At 53.7% G+C, this 16604-nt stretch overlaps 1 protein-coding gene across 1 annotated transcript in view; it reads left to right on the top strand.

Annotated features, from left to right (window-relative positions):
• The window catches only part of FA2H (fatty acid 2-hydroxylase), a 47971-nt gene that overhangs the window by 13455 nt on the left and 17912 nt on the right, over positions 1-16604 (top strand). The window contains exon 2 of the mRNA XM_006744401.3: positions 12626-12718. Coding sequence (XP_006744464.2) covers positions 12626-12718 — 93 coding nt within the window. The remainder of the gene's footprint in view (positions 1-12625; positions 12719-16604) is intronic.

The raw sequence follows: 16604 nt of genomic DNA on the forward strand, positions 1-16604 counted from the left end.
TTAGGGGGTTTAGATTTTGTCCTGAGAACAATGGGCTGGAAGATTTTAAGTGGGAGACTGACAAAGTTGGTCTGTATTTTACTGGGTTGTTCTGGCTGCCATGTGGAGGGTAGGTTGAAGGGGGTCAAGAGTGGAAGCAGGAAGAGACCTAACATTGCTACTGTTGACAGAGCTGCCATTGAGACAAAAGGAAGTGGATAGGCATTGGAAATGTCTTGGAGGTGGAACCATTATAAGTTGCTGATGGATTAAATGCTGGGAGTAAGGGAAAGAATTGAGGATGATGCCAAGGTGACTTGAGCAACTGGGTGGCTCAATATATGGAAATGATGATTACTGGGGTGGAGACCCAGGTTTGGGATGAGGTAATCAGAGTCCACTGGGGCCACATTAGGTTTGCAATGCCAAGGAAATACCCAGGTTGAGATTTCAAATAGTAGTTGAATATATGAGTGCAGAGCTGTGCTCTCCAATATGGCAGCTGCTTACCACATGTGGCTATTTAATTTAAAATTAATTGAAATTAAATAAAATTAAAATTCAGTACTTCAGTTACATGAGCCACATTTCAGGTGCTCCATAGACATATGGGCCTAGTGGCTCCTGTATTGGACAGCACAGATCTAGAACATTTCCATCATGTGCAGAAAATTCTATGGGGCAGCATTGGTCTAGAGCTGTGGCCTAGAGTTGAAAGGTATCTCTCTCTAGGATAATGACATCCTAATCTGGTGACTCTGGTCCAGGAAGCTGGTATCCCTGTGTTGTTCACAAATAGCTCCTTCTTGCCCTTGACCACACCAGATTGTGTATTTAAGTGATGTCCCTGAGTGGTAGCTATATCAGAGAGGCACTGACCACCCAGAAGGACAACTTGCCCTGGGGTTGTTCAAGGACATCATCCCCTGGGCTAAAGCACCTTATAGTGACAAGTATAAACACAGTGTTTAATGAGCATAAAACAGGGAGTATAGGCCATCGATCACCAGGAGACACCCGTTCTAGGGCTGTTAACTGGCGATTCTGCTAGTTTAAGAGATGTGCATTGGGTTTGGAATTAGGTTAAATGAGAGTGGAAAAGAAGACACAGGCTCAGAGTCCAACAATCTTGTGTTCTAGAATTAACCCTCCCACTGGAGACAAGACAGTCAACCTCTCTGAACATAAACATCCTCAAGAAAATTCCAGGTCCAGGCGCGGGGAGAGGGAATTGTTTGAATCAGGTTGGAATCCGTAAAAAGTAGCAGGTGTGAGGCAGGTCAATTTTTGGGGTGGTTGTTCTGTTTTGCTTACAAAACAGTTCAGTGCCTTCTCATGTTTTTGGCAATATAATCATCTGCCATTTTGTAACCAGTGATGAGAACAAGTGAGTTATCTCTCTTAAACTAATAGATTATAAAAGGAAAATTTAGGAATATTGTTTCTGGGATAGTGATATATGGAGTCATTTGTAAACAGTGGTTTTGTTTCTCCTTTTAAAAACAGCAAAATAGGGGCAACTAGGTGACTCAGTCGGTTAAGCATCTGCCTTCGGCTTAGGTCGTGACCTCAAGGTCCTGGGATTGAGCTCCTTGTTGGGCTCCCTGCTCAGCAGGGAGTCTGCTTCTCCCTCTCCTTCTCTCTCTGCTCCTCCCACCTGCTCCTGCTCACTCTCTGTTTCTGTCTCTTTCAAATAAATAAATAAAATCTTTTAAAAAAATAAAATAAAAGCAGCAAAATATAGTATTTTGAGGATAATCCTTACGGATTGGAGTGTTATATGATCAACCAAAATGTATTTTAACATAGAAGTTGGGCCAGTGAGGGGATAATACATTTTAAATGTATTTCCCTTGTGCATAGCACATTCTATAAGCCTGCCCTGAGGTGCCTTGAGGTCTAAGTTTTGAGAGACAACAGTCTAGAAACGTCCTATCAAACCACAAAAGGGATTCTGAGGAACTCATTTCCTGTAGGCTGCTGATGCTGCTCATCAGAGTCGAAACCCAGGCGCTACGGCGCCGGGCAGGATTTTGTAAGGCAGGACTGAGGAGGGGAGCCTCAGAGAGCTCCTCTTGTCCACCCTGGCCAAGCCCACATCACCCCCACCCAACCCCGGGCTCCCAGCTGCTCCAAATCCCAGAGTCAGGCTTTCATTGAAAAAAAAAAAAAACCACGTGTCCACTTGACTCTTGGTGCCTTCCTAGAAATGGTGCCATAATGCAAGGTCAGAGGCTAGAGAAGAAAGGCGCCCTGTGGATGCAGATGGTCCATGGCAGGGGCTAGTAGAGAATCAACTTAACAGCCTGAAAACTTGTGTGTGTGTGTACTCTGGAGGGGTTTGAAGAGTGATTTAGTATTTTTAATCCACTGGCCCCCTTTCCTGATGTCCTGGATTGCCCACCTAGACTGGCTTCTGCTTCCCGTGACGAGGTCGCTGGTGACGTCCTCCAAGGGGGGATCAGGCCATGAGGAGAAGCGACACCAGGAGAACTGATGGCAAGGACCCAGGAGGCTGGGACTGTCCTGTCCGTACCCCGCACATCTCCTGAGCAGGAGAAGTTGGCCCCATGTCAGGCACACACTTCCTGCTCGCTTTCTCTCCTCCTCCCGTATTCCTATCATGAACACAAGGTAGCTGCCGGCACAGCTATTCTCCTTGCAGGCATCCTGGGTGGGCAAGAAGGGGGGTGCTTCTGGAAGGCCTTGTCACTTGCCACGTATTATTCTTGTTTTTGTTTGTTTGTTTGTCCTGTACAGAAAAGCTGCGTTTGAAACGTTGTAAGGACAGGCCTGGCTTCTGATTTGGACCTAGTTTGGCAGAGGGCAGCTTATTAGAAATGAAAGCGAGTAGATCCTGCTGCCTTCATTTTTAGTCCCAAAGCTCTAGCTACTGACAGCAGCTAGTGGTCCCCAGAGGCCCCGGGGGTGGGCTTGTTAACTAGCACAGAAGGAGGACTCTCGATGCTGCTGAGGCTCTGCTCCGTCCTCCTCAGCCAGGCCTGCACCTTCCTACCTGCCCAGGACCGTGTGCTGCCCAGGCACGTGGGGCGCCCGGAGCCCCTGCCCGCCTTTGGGCCTCTAGACGCTGGGGGCAGCTGGACACAAGGCCTAGGCACCGTCTCATTTCAGAGAAAGGGTTTTCAGGCCAAACCCAGGCTGCGGGATAAAAGGCCATCTGTCCATCCCTGGGTGCCCAGCCCCGGCTTTCCTGAACAACATTCCTTTATGCCAGCAGCCGCCCCCCCCCCCGGCCCCGCCTCCTGCGCCCCCGCCCTCCGCACACTGCGGCCTTTCACCGCCTCTGGGCCGGCTTGTTTGTTTGTCATGCAGAGTGCAGGCTTTCTGTTGTTCTTCTCTTTTCTCTCCCCCTCAGGCACTCTGCACGCAAACCCTCCCTGGAGGAGGGCTGGGGGCTAAGGCAGAGTCCGGGCCAGGGGCTTGGGCCCCCCACCCCCACCCCGGGAGCCCTCCCAGGGGAGGCAGAGGAGGGGCATGAAGAACCTTGGCGGGACAGCCCTAGAAGTGGTTTCCTGTCTAGCTGTCCCAGCCATCACGTGAGACTTCTTGAAGCGGTGATTTGAGCCCTCGGTGTCCCCCCAATTCCCCCATCTGTGGATACCTCCTGCCTGCCTCTCAGGGAGAGTCGTGTGGATGCCAATGAGACACCAGCCACACGTGTGGGCTGCTGTTGGTGCCACCATGGGCGTGGCATGGCTGTCCCAGGGGCCGCACGCCCCAGTGGAGGGGGGAAGGGCGAAGTAGGCCAAGGTTTCCAATGAGAGGGCGGCGGGTTGCCTGACCCCCTGCCTCCCGGCCCCGCTCCCAGTTCAGCCTGCCTCTGAAAACGGAATAGGGAAAACCGAGGAGTGACTTTCCAGGCCCTGGGGAAGGCGAGGAAGGGGGCGGCGACAGCGAACAGAGGGCTAGGAAGGGGGCGGTGCCTCGACTCGTGTCTCCCCCACCGAGGGCTCTCTGTGTGGGCTGCCCCGGCAGATCTGGTAGGAAGGCTGGGAGGATGAGGAGCCCCCTCAGCAGAGGATGAGAGGCCGACTCTTTCTCCACAGGGCCCCGGACGCCTCTCCCAGTTGTTTTCTCTCCTGGTTGAGCTCCTTCTCCTTCTGCGGCCGGTCTTGATCCCGGAGGGAACTGGCTCAGGCCTGGTGTTAGCTTGTTAGGCTTGCAGAGTCCCACAGACTGGGTGGCTTAGGCACCAGTGATTGACGTTCGCAGGGTTCCAGAGGCTAGAAGTCCTAGATCATGGTGTTGGTTAGTTCCTTCTAGGGCTGAGAGGGAGAGTGGGTTCCAGGCCTCTCCCTAGCTTCTGGGGGGTTTGCGGGCAATCTCTGGTGTTTCTTGGCTTGTCGATGCCTCATCTCTATCTCTGCCTTCATCTTCACTCGGTGTTCTCCCTGAGAAGGTGTCTGTCCCCAAATTTCACCCTTTTCTAGGGACACAAATCATATAGGATTAAGGCCCCCCCTAAGGACCTCATTTTAACTAATCCCATCTACAATGCCCTACCTCAAAATAAGGTCACATTTTGAGACACTGGAGGGCCAGCATTTCAACATATGAATTTGCGTGGGGTGGGGAGGGGCAAAGTTCAACCCAGAACAGGCCTCTGTACCGGAAAGCGAGGCCCTGGAGGTAACGTCCTTGGCGCGTGGCCTGTGTCTCCACCGAGACTCCTTCCCCATCACAGATTTTGTCTCCTTTTCAGTCACACAAGGGGAAAGAGAACCAGAAGAAATCAGCATCTACCACCCACTTCTGCTTCCTCTTGAAGCCAATCCTCTCTGCTAGGCTGGAGGGAGGAGGAGGCTGAGGGTCACCCCTCATTGAACCTTGCTGGGGCTCTGGCACCCAACCCACCCAGGGCCTCGTTACGGGCTGACCCTGTAGGCCTGCCCCATGTGGGGGCAGCCCAGGCTCCCACCTAGACTCCCTGTTCTGGGCAGTGCACGAGAGGACAAAACCCTGGCTCCTGCCTGCCGGGGCGGGTCCTTCTCTGTGGCTGTACCATGAGGCAGGAGGGCTGCGGCCCCCCCAGACATTTCAAACGTGCAGACCAAGGGCCACGTTTGTATTCAGACAGGTTGGTTTGGCCCACATCTTTTGTTTGTTTGCTTGTTTTAAATGCGAAGCAAATTTTAAAATCTGGAGATTTCCCATAAAAATCTGCTTTCCCAGCTTTTCTTAGAAATTGGAAGGTCGGGGGGCGCCTGGGTGGCTCAGTCGTTAAGCGTCTGCCTTCGGCTCAGGTCATGATTCCAGGGTCCTGGGATCAAGCCCCGCATCGGGCTCCCTGCTCTGCGGGGAGCCTGCTTCTCCCTCTCCCACTCCCCCTGCTTGTGTTCCCTCTCTCGCTGTCTCTCTCTCCGTCAAATAAATAAATAAAATCTTTAAAAAAAAAAAAAAAAGAAATTGGAAGGTCTACAACCCTGAGTTCCTACCTTACCTGACCTGGACCTAAGTCAGGGCTGCCCCCTTTAATGGGGCACGACCCCTCTGGTTCACTGCAGTCCACTCCATTCAAGATCAAGGGACAGTGACCTTTGAATACTGTTCTCAGTGCATTTCCTTTCTTTCTTTCCTCTCTAGCAAAAGGGTGCCTCATGGTTTTGTTTATTTTGTTTCATGGTACCTCATGTTTCCAAAATGAGAGTGAGCATCTTTCCTTGTGGAGGTGAAGGATATCCTCCATGTTTATTATGCAAACAAAATGAGTCTGCATTATGAACCGCATCCTGCCTGCTTCACTCATCGGTGTCACCTGCCCGACCTCTGGGGACAGAGCAGGAATTCGGGGCGCCCTGTCAGGGATAAGCAATTTCTTGGTCCGAGGGTCACATAGCAAGTTGATAATGGAGCCTGGTCTAGAGCAGGTCCCTCCGTCTAGAGGTGAACCTGCAGCATCTGAAACTAGAGGCTGGCCCCAGATTCCTCCCCGCCGCCCCAGGCTGCCCCTGAGGGCTGCCTCCTTGAGGGGCAGGTGTGTTGAGGGCACCGGCGGAACCTTAGGGAGCTGGCAGGAATAACTCCTGGGTCCTCTGTGAGTTTGGAGCTGAGGGTGCTAAACTCAGGCTGAGAGAGGGCAGAGGCTGGAGCCCAGGGGAAGGGCCAGTGGTGTCCACGAGAGGAGATCTGTGGCTTGGGCTGAGCCGAGAGGAGATAATGCCTCCCCACGGGCGAGGAACTGGCATTGCCCTGCTGTCCCACTGGCTTCTCTCCCTGCAGCTTTGCGCTGGGGCTGGAGGCCCCAAGGAGAAGAGAATGCCCTCCTTGCTGTCCCCACCATGGTGCCCAGCACGTTCGGCGGCTCTCACCTCAGAATGGGCAGTGCCTGCCCACCCAGTCTCCTTGGTTGAGCACATTGGCCGTTCTTGAACACGTTGACCTTCTCTCTCCAAGTACACGCAGGCCTTGGAAGACTTTGGGCAGCTCTCTGTCTCCCTGCCCCGCCCACACTTCTGTGGCCTCTCCAGGCCTGGGCCCCTAGAGCCTCAACAGGCCACCATCGACTCATTATCCTATCAGTCAGTAAGCCTTGAATGCTGATCCCATGCCAGTTACTAGAGACCTAGGGGTGAGCAAGACAGAGGGATCTCTACCCACATGGAGCTACCCCCTGTTCCGGCTTGGGAGACAGTCACGGGGAAATGTATGAGGAGAGCAAGATGCTTTCAGCCCCAGCGCCACCCTGCTCCACTCATCAGGCTTCTCCCCAACAGCCTTGGGCCTGATCACAAAAGTGCTTACCAAACTTTGCTTACCAGAATACTGAAAACGCATTCGACCGAAAGGCAGAACCATTTCCAGACACTGGAAAAGAACGCACGCGTTCTTCGCTTTCTGGCACTTTCTTGGTTTTTAAAGATCTCTCGGGCTTGCTTCCAGGATCAGGAGAGTCTTTTAAATAATGCATCGTGGAAGTTTCCAAGAAACTTTAAAAAAAAAAAAAAATCTTTTAAAGCCTGCGTTATAGCCTAGTTCCCAGGAGTGACCTTTACACACTTCTGATTCATGGATGGTGTTTGCCTGTGGAATTCAAGGGTGAGCCTGGCTCAACTATAAAATAAACACTGGGGCATGGAAGGCTGGAAAATGTGGCCCAGATCGGTGTGCGCGGTGCAGTGACTCCCAGGAGGACTCATTCCTGGATCCCCCGTGCCCCGGGTCACATGGGAGCAGCCTCCAGAGTGGGAAGGGGAGCCTATCTTCGGGAGGGGCTTCGTCCTGTTTGTGTGTGGAGAAGCCTTTTAGAGCTTTTGAAATCCCACAGGAGACTTGAGAAAAAGGGTTAATGAAAGACCCGCTAGAGGACACATCCTGGTGCCTGAGTGTGTCTGCCCCTGGCCATACCAACGTGCTGCTCGCCCTCACTCTCCTTGAAGTCTCCTCCCAGACCAGAGGTGTGGACAGCCTTGTGATTAATAACCTGGGCTTCTGCCAGGGAGGGGTGTGGTCCCGATGAGGCCACCCGGAGAGCACCTTGCTTATATATAAGGTCAGTCTGGGATGTATTTGCCAAGAGCATATCACCCACGACATTGCTACCTGGTGGCTCCCTCGCTCTCAGGTTGAGATTAAGCTGGGGTGGCAGGAGGAGGGAAGAGAAGGACAGGAGGAAGTGGAGCCTGCTCCCTTCCCCGCCCCCCTCTTTTCCTCCCCCTCCGCGAGCACGGGCAGTGTATCCCCATGCCAGCCTTCGTTCGCGCGGGTCTGGCCCAAGGTTCAAGGGTCCCGTCCTGAGGGAATGTCCAGCTGCTCGGGGCTGGGAATGCAAGCCCCGTGAGCCCTGCCATGTGGACGTGGCTCTTTCCCACTTCTCTCCTTTCACCTGGAATATTTCCAGATGAGCGAAAAGAACTGTTCCAGAGTTCCATTGTTTCCACTGGAAGCCAACACCTGTCTGTGAACCTGGGCTTTTAGCAATTTTTAAGAAAACCTTAGGGGTGGGGCGCCTGGGCGGCTCAGTGGGTTGAGCGTCCCAGTCTTGGTTTCAGCCCAGGCCGTGATCTCGGGGTCGTGGGATCGAGCCCCGCATGGGGCTCCACACTCAGCGTGGAGTCTGCTTGGAGATTCTCTCCATCTGCCCCTCCCCCCCACTCTCTTTCTCCCAAATAAATAAATAAATCTAAGATAAAGAAAGAAAGAAAGAAAACCTTAGAACTGGAACAAGTGAACATTTGCTGTACTTCCTGTTCCTCGTAGTCTATAGAGACCCACACTGGCTACTTTGAACCAAGAAAATAATTAAAAACAAAATTTTAGGTTGTAATTTTTCTGCATTAAAAAATGTTTGCAAATTGGACCCTTTTTTAAAAAAAAATGTCAGTGTAAAGTTGCCAAATGTCCTTCCTTAGGAAGAACTGCCTTTTATTTTGGAAGTATGCATTTCCTACCTATTTGGTCTGGAAATTTCCTTTCATTTATGAAATGCTGCTGATGATAATTTTTAAAAATATGTTTACTTGGTAAAATAAAAGGCCAGCACTCCTGTATCAGTCTGAGCCAATTTTAGTTCTGCTTATCCCATTGTACTTGGCCAAAGGGCACCAAGGATATATGGCCCAGATTATGGCAACTTTGACCCTGGTACCTGGGCACTGTCGTATCCAAAGTGGCATTTTAAGATGGTGTGTTCAGTGTCCTGGGCCACCTCTCTCCTAGAAGCAGATTTGTCTTCCATTTCCAGGAAGCAGGAGCCCTGCAGAACCCCAGGGTTTTATCCTCAGCAGCCAAGCCCACCGTCCTGCAGAAGCCTCAGGGAACCCTGGCCATTTGGCAAAGGACATTGACACATGGCCCACTCAAGAAATAATGAGTAGTGGGGCACCTGGGTGGCTCAGTCGGTTAAGCGTCTGCCTTCGGCTCAGGTCGTGATCCCAGGGTCCTGGGATTGAGCCCAGCATCGAGCCCCACATCAGGCTCCCTGCTCTGCGGGGAGTCTGCTTCTCCCTCTGCCTCTGCCCCTCCCCCAATTCATGCTTGCACTCTCTCTCTCTCAAATAAATAAAATCTTAAAAAAAAAAAAAAGAAAGAAAGAAAGAATGAGTAGAGTATTTAGGATTTTTAGGAGCCCATCCTAGGCACGCTAAGAAAGAGGAAACGTATCCTGCCCTATTGGAATCTATAACACCATTGGACAAACAAGGTAATCACCCAAACATACAAAAAACAGCAAGAGACAGGAAATTATAAATAACCAATGGGGGCAGTGGGACACGTGGAAAGTATGATTTTTTAAACACTGGAAAATGAAGAGGTCATACAGTTGTTCATACAGTTGCTAGGATGATGACAAGCTGGGTACATAGTAAGCATTTGTGAATATTAATCTTTTTTTTCTTAAGATTTTATTTATTTATTTGACACAGAGAGCGAGAGCGAGAGCAGGAACACAAGCAGGGGGAGTGGGAGAGGGAGAACCAGGCTTCCCGCTGAGCAGGGAGCCGGATGCCGGGCTTGATCCCAGGACCCTGGGATCATGACCTGAGCTGAAGGCAGATGCTTAACGACTGAGCCACCCAGGCGCCCCGTGAATATTAATCTTTGTCATCATCCTGGGAAGATGACATTTGAGAAGGAAAATACTGGCTAGAGGGAAAAATTAGGGTTCATCCAAGGGTATAACAGCAGAGCAGTTTGGGAATACAGGGGAAAGATTTTAAGTATAGGGAGGTCACCCATAAGCCGACTTATAGGGGATGATGCTATGTTCACTTTTAGGAAGTGGCGTCAGAGGGGACAGCGGGGCTTTGGGGTCAGACTATGATGTGCGCAGTTGGGAACATTCTCCAGAGGCCAGGAATGGGGCCAGGGTCAGAGAGAGCGTCTTCTGGGCTGATGCTCTGTCACATCCTGGGTGCTCAAACGTGTGTCGATGGGCGAATGGAGGAAAGCCGTGTGGGAGGGAAGACCTGGGAGAGGAGGCAGGAGGCCACAGTGGTATTGCATGGAGACCATCAGCCCCAGAGAGGAAGCTGGTATGGGGCCAAGGCTTCCTGTCCCTGCAGACTTCCCGTGGCAGATCTCATTTCCAGGCTTTCTCTGTTTTCCGTTGCCTGCTACCCACCCACCCCCGCCCCGCCCCATCACTGTTCTGGGCGTCCAGTCATCACACATCTTTCAGGGCTGTCCAGTGAACAGGCATGCAGGTCCAAATCACCTCCTGGACCACATTAGCTGTGCACACGATGCCAGCAGCAGCAGCCCATACAAAAGGCTCCAGGTGGCCATAAGCTAAGCGAATGAGTGCACAGGAGGGCCGCCCAAAGGGCCGGTGGGAGCTCAGCTCCCATGACATTCCATGCCAGGGAGGCATGAGCCCTGCTGAGCTCTGTGCTGGTCCCATCACATCTGCCATGGAAGAGGAACAGCGGGCCAATCCTTATGCTTAGAGACCCTGTTGTGTCCTCAGAGGGTCTTGGGGAAAGGCCAGTGGCAGGGGGTGGGCTGTGGGCTGTCCTCAAATATGTGTCAGGCTGGCCGGTGAAAAAGAAAAAGTGTGCACAGTTCTAGAGGGAAGGAACCAGGAGCGATCCCTGGAAAACCGGAGGCAGCCAGGTGGGCAGAAGGAGGACTTTTCCAGGGACTGGAATTCTCAGAGAACAGTCCAGACTTGAGTGAGCAGAAACATGGGTTGGATAGATGGGTGCTCCGTGCCCCGTGCTGTGAGGGGACGGCCCTTTCCTCTGCTTCGTCGTTGTTCAGGTGGCTGGGCCCCAAACAGATCTGTGTCTGCTCTTCAGGGATGTCTGAAAAGCCTAGCACAAAAACATTAAATGCTAATCCGTGGGATGACCACTCCCCTGCCCTGTTTGGGATGTGTGGGGATGGGGGTGGGGATGGTGCAGAGAAGGATCAGACTACCTTACTTAAGAAAGGATTTGGGGTGCCCAGGAGAAAACGACTATCCAGGAGGGAGGGAGGATCTATACCTCAGTGATAGGGGGCGCGCTGGGATATTTTGAGGCTAGAACGGAACTAGAAGGGACAGGTGTATTATAGGACATTTATATCGGATACTTAGGGAGTTTCATTGTAGGATATGCTATAAAACCCACTCTTCTTTGTCCTTAAGAGGTCATCCAAGATGCCTTTTTAAAGAATTCAAGTATCAGCATGGTGGCCCAGACTAAGCTACTGAGCTATCAACCGCAAGACAGAAAGCCTACTTTTACTTGGGTTAATATGGGTTTCCCCCAGAAAAAGGCTAGCATCATTGTCACCACCAGGTTCTCTTGGTTCATTTGGAAGCAAAACTGTAAGGATTGTGCCAATAGAAACCCCAAAGAGCTTTCCAAACAGCCTCCTCGGTTCCTTTTTTTTTTTTTTTAAAGATTTTATTTATTTATTTGAGAGAGAGAGAATGAGAGACAGAGAGCACGAGAGGGAAGAGGGTCAGAGGGAGAAGCAGGCTCCCTGCCGAGCAGGGAGCCCGATGCGGGACTCGATCCCGGGACTCCAGGATCGTGACCTGAGCCGAAGGCAGTCGCTTAACAACTGAGCCACCCAGGCGCCCTAAAGAAATTATTATTATTTTTTTAAAGATTTATTTATTTATTTATTTATTTATTTATTTATTTGAGAGAGAGAGAATGAGAGACAGAGAGCATGAGAGGGAAGAGGGTCAGAGGGAGAAGCAGACCCCCCGCTGAGCAGGGAGCCCGACGCGGGACTCGATCCCGGGACTCCAGGATCACGACCTGAGCCGAAGGCAGTCGCCCAACCGACTGAGCCACCCCGGCGCCCCAGCCTCCTCGGTTCTTGCCAGTACCCTGCTTCCAAGGGCCCTGCCATGGCCACCAGCACCACGGTTCCCCTTAGTCCCAGGCAGGTCTCCCCTTGGCAAGGGCTCTCCCCGCCCCCCTTTCCTGCACAAAGACGTGAGTTTCACCTATGCACCCGCCTGCCCTCCCCGGCCTCACCCCGTGTGACGTCAGGGCCAGCTGCAGCTATGTGACCTTCCCAGTACATTCCATTTCCTTCTGACTTGGCTTCTTTGTGACTTCAGTTTCACCTTGAGCCCATCTGGGCACCTCTCTGCCAGTTCTGCCCCATGTACGGCTGCTGACCCAGGCATGGGAGTTCCTGGAGGGACCGTCTCCCTCTCTCTGCTGCCTTTCTGATGGGCAGGTGGTCCTAGATGCCCCAGCACGGGCTCTGGCATGATCTTACCAGGAAGGGAGGGAGCTGGTATAGTCATCAGCATGACACAGTGAGGCTGCCAGGTACCCAGAGTGCCACCCTGTGATTCCCTTTGCCTGACACCTGCCAGGGACCTAGAGAGAGAGAGACTGGCAGGAGTCCCCTTGCCCACAGCGAAGCCACTGATGGCTCTCACTTCCCTACCGCCTCTCTGCCAAGCTTCTTTTCTCTCCCGTATCTGTCTCCCTCTTGTTGTGGCAGAAATTATTTTTTTAACAGGAGAAGAAAAGTACAGAGAATAACACAATCAGCGTCTACCTATTTTCAAATGCACTCAGTGTCCTTGATTTCCACCCTACCCGCCCACCCCCGCCCTGCCCCAGTGTGGGGCTCTCGCCACGCGCCGCGGGGCGGCTCCCTGCTCCCTTCTCCCCCAGCCCCCCACCCCCACCCAGAACTGTAGGTAATCACCTGTATCTTCTCTCCCCAGGGCTCTGTGGAGAATGGGACTGTGACCTCTGCAAACACTCAGAAGACAGACCCTTGGATGGAGCCAAAGCTCAAAGTGGTGGACTGGGATAAGGTAGCTGGTGCAGGGCAGGGCGGGGTGATGATCCAGGGCTCCTGGGGCCAGGACGAGAGTGTGTGGAGCCAAAGGGTGTGGTTATTCATAAAGTTTTCCCAAGAGAGATGAGGATGGGGAAGCAGGTGCTCATAGCTCACAAGCATGATCTGGGGCAGCAAACCCCAGCTGATGGGAGTGGGTGTGGGGAAGCTGTGCACAGGAGGTCTGTGCAGACCCCAGCCCCGAACACTCCAAAGGGCGGTCTCCCACAAGGACCTGGAGCTAAGAAGAGCACGATGACAAGTTCAGAAGGTCCAGACATACCCGCCTTGACCAGCACGCGGGGCAGAGCTGCCCCCAGGTACCAACAATCACTCTCAGGAGTTACCAGCCCATACGGGCTTGGGAGCCTGCTGAGGCCAGGGGAGGCAGGGCTGGAGCCATTTACAACATTTGTCTGCCTGGGCGTCGGGGAGGGGGGATGCCTGGGAGATCAGGGGGGAACCCGACTTGAGTGCCATTTCCCTCCAACCTGGGTTGTGGGACTGTCCCAATCCTGGAATAGATCTTACTAGGCACATCCATAAATGTACCCTACCTGTGTTAGACACGGAGGACAAGAGACGAACAGGACAGGCCCCAGCCCCCAGGGAGCTCACATCCTGCTGGGAAGGACAGACCACCCTCACCCACAGTTATTACAACATGGGGACACGTGAGAAGCACACCCAGAGAACACAGGTGGCCAGAGGTGGGGAGGACTCCACAAGGCGGACTGTTTCCTGGGCCCCTTTGGCCAGGACCCCAGGAACTCGGAGACTGTGTCTGTCCCATGGGAATTGGCACTGCTTCTGGGGGAGCCCATCAGCCCATGGCAAAGACACTTGGGTGCTCTACTAGAGAGGTCCAGACAAGTTGTTCTGGGGCCCGTCCCCCTCGGGGAGGCATGACAACCAAAAGGGAAATGGGCCAGCCAGAGGGAAGCCTTGCCCCACAGCTTGCCCCCAGAGGGCTTACCAGAACTGGGTGTCCTGACCTCAAGCCCTGGGTTTGGCCACAGGTGCTTGTTGCCCAGGCCAGGGTCTGAGGTTGGGAGGGTCTTGGTACAAGTAGCTGACTTCTCTGGAAGTTTGGGGGGCTTGAGCTTGTTCTGCACATGGGTAGGATGGAGAGGGAGATGGTCAGCTTGAATGGGACAAGGACCCCGGAAGCTGTGGAGCAGCTGCGGAGGGAGATGAGGAGGGGTTGGAGAGAGGGCAGGACCAGAGAGTGAGCTGCAGGGTGTCCAGCTTAGGGCTCAGGGGCCAGTGGATGGGACCGAAAGGAGCGGTGAAGAAGGATCGTTAGGGCCAGCATCTGTGTGCCTGGCTTGGGGGTTGAGTGTTGGAAAGAAAATACTCTGAGGAGAGAGCCGACCAGGGCTGGGTGCATATGGGCAGCCCTGTGGTGCAGTGGCAAGAAAGAATCATCCTGGAAGGGACGGGGCTGTCGTTAAGAGGCTGCCTGGGGACAAGCAGATCCTGCATTGCTGGCCCTGCCTCCCCCCGGGAAGGGTCCTCCGAGTCTCCCCAGGCTTCAGGTTCTAGGCTGACCCGAGCCATGTCACTGCATGAGGCAGGGAGAGGAGAAATCAAGTCCTGTTCCGCCATTACCCCAGGCCCCCCGTCCCCACCAGAGGGGAAGAGGGGCCTCCCGCCTGCCTCCCCTCCCAGGCCCTGCTCCTGGCTTCTTGCCGGCACAGCCTGACTCACCTTCCCTGCTCCTGTGTCATTCTCTTTCACACGCTTTTCTCTCTTCCTCCTCCCCCTCCTCCTGTGTCTCCGCGCTGAGACACACCCTGGAGACCTGCTCTGGCAAGGGCCCCCCACCCCCCCAGCCCCACTGGGGGCAGTGGGGGTCAGCACAGAGAGTTGGGCTTCCCAGGGAAAGGGAACAGTGTTTTGCTAGCTTTTTCTTATTTTTGATTTCATCTACCACATGGTCAATCCCAGCCCCTTTTGGGGAGTGGAGATGCTGGGAGAGCCCCCAAGTCCCTGGTCTGATTTAAACCCTACATCTGTTTCTGCCGCAGGCCAGGGGCTTGGGTGGGTCCGTTGGGTCTGGACCTTGAGGAGCCGTGGAGAGAGGCCAAGAAGGCGGTAGCTTTGCCTCGGCCGGGCTTCCCGGGGCCAGGGGTGGACTTGCACACCATTCCTGGGGCAGAAGGACTTGCCAGAGTTAACCCTTAGTGTTTTGCATTCAACAGGAGCCCCTCTGGGTGCTGCCAAGGAAGGGAGTCTTAGCTTCCAGAACCCAGCCTCCCTAGCCCTAGAAGCTGGAGGAGGAGTAGGCTGAGCTGGAAAGAGTGAGGGGAAACATAGAAGGGGTACGAGGGCAAAGGGTGGAAAGTTCTAAAAAGGCAGCAGAAAAGGCCCGGAAGGGGTCCAGAGTGCCCCGCCCTGTTTAGAGGTGCGGTGTGGTCAGACTTTCAGGTTCCACGTGGGATTTTACTGGAACAATTTCTAAATCATTCCTTCAATCACTCAGCGGGGCAGGATCCAAGCTTCCTTGTGGGATGAGAAACTACACTGTGGCTTCTCACCCTACATTATGCCATACTTGTCTCTCCCTCTGTTCTGGAACCCAGCCAGCCTGGAGCTTGCCCGGGTATAGGTGGCCCTGGCTTCTAGGCACACCTGTCCTATTTGTCCCACTGCATCTTTTCACCACTGACCGCCCCGCCCCCACCCACGGCAGCCTCCTCCACCCTTCCCACTTTGGGGGCCAGCCTCACAGGAACCAGATAGAACTGGTGCGGTTTGAGGGGTTTGCAGAACCCCCTGGGCAGCGGGGTTAGCACTGAATTAACGCTTCTTTTATTGAGCTCTAACCACATGCCAGACACTGGGCAGGGCAGTTTAAATATATTATCTATTATCTGATTTAATCCTTTCAGCAACACGACAGGATAAGGATTAGAATGATCCTGATTTAACTAATGAGGAAAAGCTGAAGTCTCTGGCCCAAAGTGACTCTGCTAGTTGGCTTAGCGGCCCAGCCCGTGGTTACTGAGGAGCCCCCTCCCTTGCTGCGTATCCTGGATCCCTTCCACCCTGACAGCCGGCCCAGAAGAAGAGCCTGCGGCCTGTCCTGGGAGGGGGGCTGGCAGAAGGGAGGGAGGAGGCTGAGGTTCAGGCTTTTACCTCATCCTGCCTTGGGCGAAGCCCGAACTGTTCCAACAGACCGCTCCGGCTCCCCCCGGCTACCAGTGGGTGAGGCCCATTCTCTTCCCCTCGGAAACAGGTAGAATCATCCAGCCAGGGGTCTTACAAAGCCATATGCAGCAGTAGGCTTTCCAACCCCAGGTCCCCTACACACACACACAGACCCACCCACATAATCCTTGGAATTGGGGGCCGCTCCAGGGGTCCCCAGGGCCTACGCAGATGTTGATGTGGGCTATGTGGGTTTAACCTTTCGGGACCCTCAGATAAGTCCCTGAGAACTGGGGAGAAGAGCCCCTGGATCAGAACAAGGGCCCTCTTGGTCAGCCCACATCTGGGGAAGGGTCAACCTCAACACTGCGGGTGCAGGCCTGACTCACCTCCCCACACCCTGTCCCCTGGTCACCTTGGGCCTCCTTTCTCACCTTGACCCTCCCCAGGGTAGGCATTGAGAGAGTTCAGCTGCCCAGAGAGACCCCCAGAGACCTCCTCAAGGTTGTCCTTGTGGGGCCCAGGTCTCCCAAGTCTCTTCCCTGCTCACTGCCTTGCCCGGAGCTCCTGGCCCCTCTTCTGCAGTGCTCAGCGGTGCTTAGAAAATACCTGCCCCCAGAAGGGAAACAGGCAGGTGCGCTGCGTGGGCTCTGCCCCCTGTATCCCTGCGAGGGCAGTGGATGGGGCAGGTGGGGGGCCGGGGGGTGGGG

The sequence above is a fragment of the Leptonychotes weddellii genome, chromosome 16 (assembly GCF_054177405.1).
Source record: "Leptonychotes weddellii isolate Sample4059 chromosome 16, ASM5417740v2, whole genome shotgun sequence".
NCBI lineage: Eukaryota > Metazoa > Chordata > Mammalia > Carnivora > Phocidae > Leptonychotes > Leptonychotes weddellii.